Raw genomic sequence first — 4364 nt, 5'->3', positions numbered from 1 at the left:
TGAAGCCGCGGGCCTACAATCTCTTTAATCCTCGAGCGGATGTCTGAGCCATTCGCGTCATTATCGCCCGCAGAGTCCTGCAGCGTCTCACTATCCTCGTTCACTAAACTGTCCACCACTAACTTCATGGCGTCGTCTGAGAAAACGTCGTCATGGTCACTTTCGAAGAGAGGCGGAACACTGAGCGGCGAGTCCTGGCTAACCTACACTCATACCCACACCCACTGTGGGAGCCAGATATGAGGGCAAGAGGGGTCCCATGCGAGACTCACCTGGGCGACAAGAACACGGTCCCTCGTACACTATCTCTCCTGCAGGCACGTCGGGGCCTGCTTTCTCCAACTCGTTCTTCCCCCGGCCATTCACAACCAAACTAGCGTCTTTTGATCTTGAGCTCCACTGATCTGGTTTGGAATTAAAGTCTGAGTCTGTGTCATAGGAATATACGAGATTTAACGACTGCGTACCTATAACCTCCGGGAAAGACCGAACATAATCATACGAATGGGGTAAGCTTTCCGCACATGAACTATCCTTAGCATCTGTGTACGCCGAATTATCACTACTATCAATGGGACTCTCTGATAAGTCATGGCTTTTCTCTTTAACTAACTGACTCCCTTCTAAGGAAATACCAATGAGAGGCGTACTCGCAGCCCACACCTCACATGCTGATGTTGCTTTTTCCGGAGCCTTCTGATCATGAGGCAGTTGGAGCCCCTCATCACTTGACTCACTATCACCTACATATTCCGTTTTTGCCTCGAGGGGCTTCGCGGTCTCCTTAGCCTTCACTACGTAGAAATCTTCCTTCTCATGAACACTGTGGAAGTCGCTCTCGTCCTCGTCACTCGCAGCTGTCACCTCGATGGCCACTTTGGGCGGAGGTGGGACGATTTTGCGGCTGATCCAAAGGGCTTCATCTTCGATACTATCCTCGGGGAGGTTAGAAGCACCAACATCAGCTGCAGTATTGGGGCTGTTCTCGTTCACTGCAGTTGCTAGAGAATCTATTCTGGAAGGAAGCATAACCAGGGTCGTCTCTGAAGAGCTCTTGGGTAGTGCCTCCAGGCTGGCTTCAGTGCACGTTTCTGTGAGCAGGTTTGATGTGTCCTCCACAATCTCCGACTCGCACAGCTCCTTTCCAAATGAGAGGGAAAGGGGGTCCTGGTATTCCTTCATGAATCGCTCTCGTTTTTCCTTCCAGCTTCTTCCGCGAACCAGCTTTGGCCGCCCTAGAATGTGTTCTGGCACTGGCGCTGGCTCAGCGATTATCTCTCTTTTATTTTTCTTACCTTTTTTCTTCCCGTTCTTCTTTCCGTTTATCTGACTCTCTTTCCCACTCTCTGACTTCCCTACACAATTCCCTTCCTCCTGGCCATCAGACGAGGGTGAGGAGCTATCAGGCTGGACGTCGGAAACGGCTAAAGTATCTTTCTCATTTCTGGCACCTTTGGTATGCACGTCATCATCAGGTGCCAAACTTGCATTCTCACCAACAACCCTTACTTCCAAAGCGTCCTGACTCTGTGATGACAGCGTGTCACAAACTGACGATGTTCTGTCATTGCTGCTGCTGCTGAGATCAAGAGGCTCGGAGTCACTTTCCACCATGAAGTCCGCAGTGCCAATGCATTTGTCCTCACACGGCACCAACTCTCCGTCAGATTCAGTCTCAGAACTACAGACAGATGCGGCCTTCCTTTCTTGACACTCGTATCCTATCGATACTTGAGGTGACCCTGGTCTGTCCCAAGCATACGTGCGCTCGGCGCGTGGCAGAGGACCGACAAACACCCGAGACTGTGTCTTCTGGGGAGGACTTGCGTCCATCCCAATAGGACTCAGGATCTCCGGTGTCGCCAGAGGAACAGTCTCTCCCTTGACTGGACTTTTCTCAAGTGCCATGAACACGACGTCGATGTCTTCCTTGGTGATTAGATCGTCATCCTTCTCGCTGTTGTCTTCCTCTATGCTTGGCTGGTCTACTAAAGTCCTGTCTTCCTCTTCCTCCCGGCTTCCCTGCTGTTCTTCTTTCTCTTCTCTTTGTGAAACCTTTTCATCACCTCTTTCACTCGCTTTATCAGGAGCCGTATGATCCTCTTTCCTGCATTCAACATGCAAAACCTTATCATTGTTTCCATTTTCGCTGCTGCTTCCGCTGGGCTCCGTCTCCCATTCATCGTCATCGTCATCAACACAGGTTTCTTCTTCACCGTCAATGAAGGGAATTTCCACACTATTATTCCCTTCGTTATAAACGGAGATACTGAGTGGGATAATGTCAGCCCCGAGAATAGGCGTATTGTCACCTGAATTCTTTTCATCATCTTTCGCCCCCGACGCACCTTCTCTGACATCATCCACACCTGGAATAGCTTTATCATCGCCACTTCCATCACCAGCCTTGTTCGAGTCTTTTCCACCGAGAGGCTCTGACCGGAACTCGTCACTAGGCCTGAACCACTGTATACTCTCGTTAGGCTTTCCGCTTTCAGGGGAAATCAGTGGGGTTTCGACGTCCAGGCCCTCTCCTAGATCCAGAAGATCATCCATTGTTGACAGCTTCACTCCACAGTCGATGATATCCTCCTCGTCTATAACCAAATCCCCGCCATCCGCATCACTCAGGTCCTCCCAGCTGTCAATCACATTCTCGCCCTTCTCCTGAGTGCTACTCAAGTCAAAGGTCACTCGCAGCCCCTTATTCCCCGAGCCCTTCGAATTGGGTTCTTTCAAGAGTCCTGGGATCTTCGTCTTTCTCTCACGAGCAGACTGCGGATGCGCCTGCCCTGAGTCTTCTCCCATAGTCTTTCCCGCACCCTCTTCCGTCTCTGAACTTTCCTTGCTTTCGTTATCCTCCTGCTCCTTTTGTGACTCAGCGCCGGTGGCTTCAGGTTCTCTGGTCTCCTCTACGATCGTCTGAAGCTGTTGCACAGGGTCCATGTAATTAATTTCAATGTGTCTAAAGGTTTCAGAGTTGTCGCCCTCCGCTTCGTTGAGGATCTCTACGCCTTCAGGCTTCGGTTCAGCAGGACTAGGTTCAGCGCGATCGTCCTCTAACTGCTTAGGCTCCATATCATTAACCTTTGATGTTCTTATATCGTCCTCATTAATATGTTCAGACTTATTAAGCAGTCCTGAATTATGCAATTCTTTATCATCTACCGGTTCTTCTACAGTCTCAAAAACTGAAGAGGGTGGTTCAATGGAAACAGTCTCTGGTTCTTCAGGAGATTCTGAATTGTCAATCAACGGAGTGGCTACAGAGTTCAATTCTTTGCCATTTGTTTCCGAAGACGGTTTCTTAGTGTCAATTCCCGATTCCTTCAGAGGTTCAGTATTTGATCCTAATTCCACTTCAACAGCGTTGTCCTTCGGTGGTTCTGAGAACGGCGCTGGTTTCCCGTCGGAGTTCACACCGTTAGTGAGAGGTCTACTTGCGGGACTCGCCTCCTTCGCTCTGGGCGCGGGCTCGGCCCTCTGCCCCCCCGGGCTCCCTCGGCCCTCGGGGCTCTCCGCTTTGGCCTCGGCGTCACCCCCACCTTGGGCCCTGTCCCTCGAATTCTTTCCTTTGGACTTGGGTCCTCTCGACTTCCCCCGGTGGTCCTTGACGGGTCCCGGGATCTTGCTCTTCCCCCCGGGGCCGGCCGGTGCCCCTGGGTGCCCAGGACCCTTGGGATCCCCCGTGAAATCCTCGAAGATGAAGCTGGGGTCCCCCTGACGCCTGGCAGCGCGGGAACCCTGGCGACGGTGTGTCATAGTCGTAGGTTCGAGCGACGGTTCTCTGTCTCACTTTACACAACTTCCCGCTAGGCACACATCCAACCGCCGCTCACTTGTCTCTCATTGCTCTTTGTCACTTTCACAATGCTAATCTTTTGCTTAACTTCATGTCATATCTATAACAAAATGCACACATTAAAACGCCTGCAAAAACCCACGGCTCTCTTGTATTCTTAGCCCTGTATCCCCATTACGAAATCAAACTGAATATCAGCAGCGACCCACTATAAATAACATTAATCACAATAATACTACAGCGTTACTGCCATTTCCTAAATTGCTTTTAACGGTTGATAACTTCAGAACTAACGGCTGAGGCGCTCGGCAACTCTTTGACCCGCGAAGCATGTGGCGCGGGCAGGCGGATGTCGCTGCGAGGGTGCCACCTTGCCCCACCGTGCCTGTCAGCGCCTTCATACCGGAAACCCAGCGGATTGTCATGCCCTTCCTCGGCCCGCGCCATGCCCGCACTCAAGCTAACACATGTGCATGCCGACGTAAACACCGTTTGACTCGCGCCCTGACATATTAAAACGTTTCTTGTTATCTATTATAAACAAGCAAACAAATAAATACAA

The 4364-nt window shown here is 51.0% G+C and overlaps 1 protein-coding gene across 1 annotated transcript in view; it reads right to left on the bottom strand.

Moving 5' to 3' along the window:
• The window catches only part of LOC119587930 (nesprin-1-like), a gene marked incomplete in the record, with an annotated part of 36964 nt that overhangs the window by 26087 nt on the left and 6513 nt on the right, over positions 1-4364 (bottom strand). Inside the window, 1 exon segment of the mRNA XM_037936640.1 lies at positions 1-136. Coding sequence (XP_037792568.1) covers positions 1-128 — 128 coding nt within the window.

The sequence above is a fragment of the Penaeus monodon genome, chromosome 23, assembly GCF_015228065.2.
Source record: "Penaeus monodon isolate SGIC_2016 chromosome 23, NSTDA_Pmon_1, whole genome shotgun sequence".
Taxonomy (NCBI): Eukaryota; Metazoa; Arthropoda; class Malacostraca; order Decapoda; family Penaeidae; genus Penaeus; species Penaeus monodon.
Note: the sequence above shows the minus strand (reverse complement) of the source record. Positions and strands in the feature narration are given on the sequence as shown.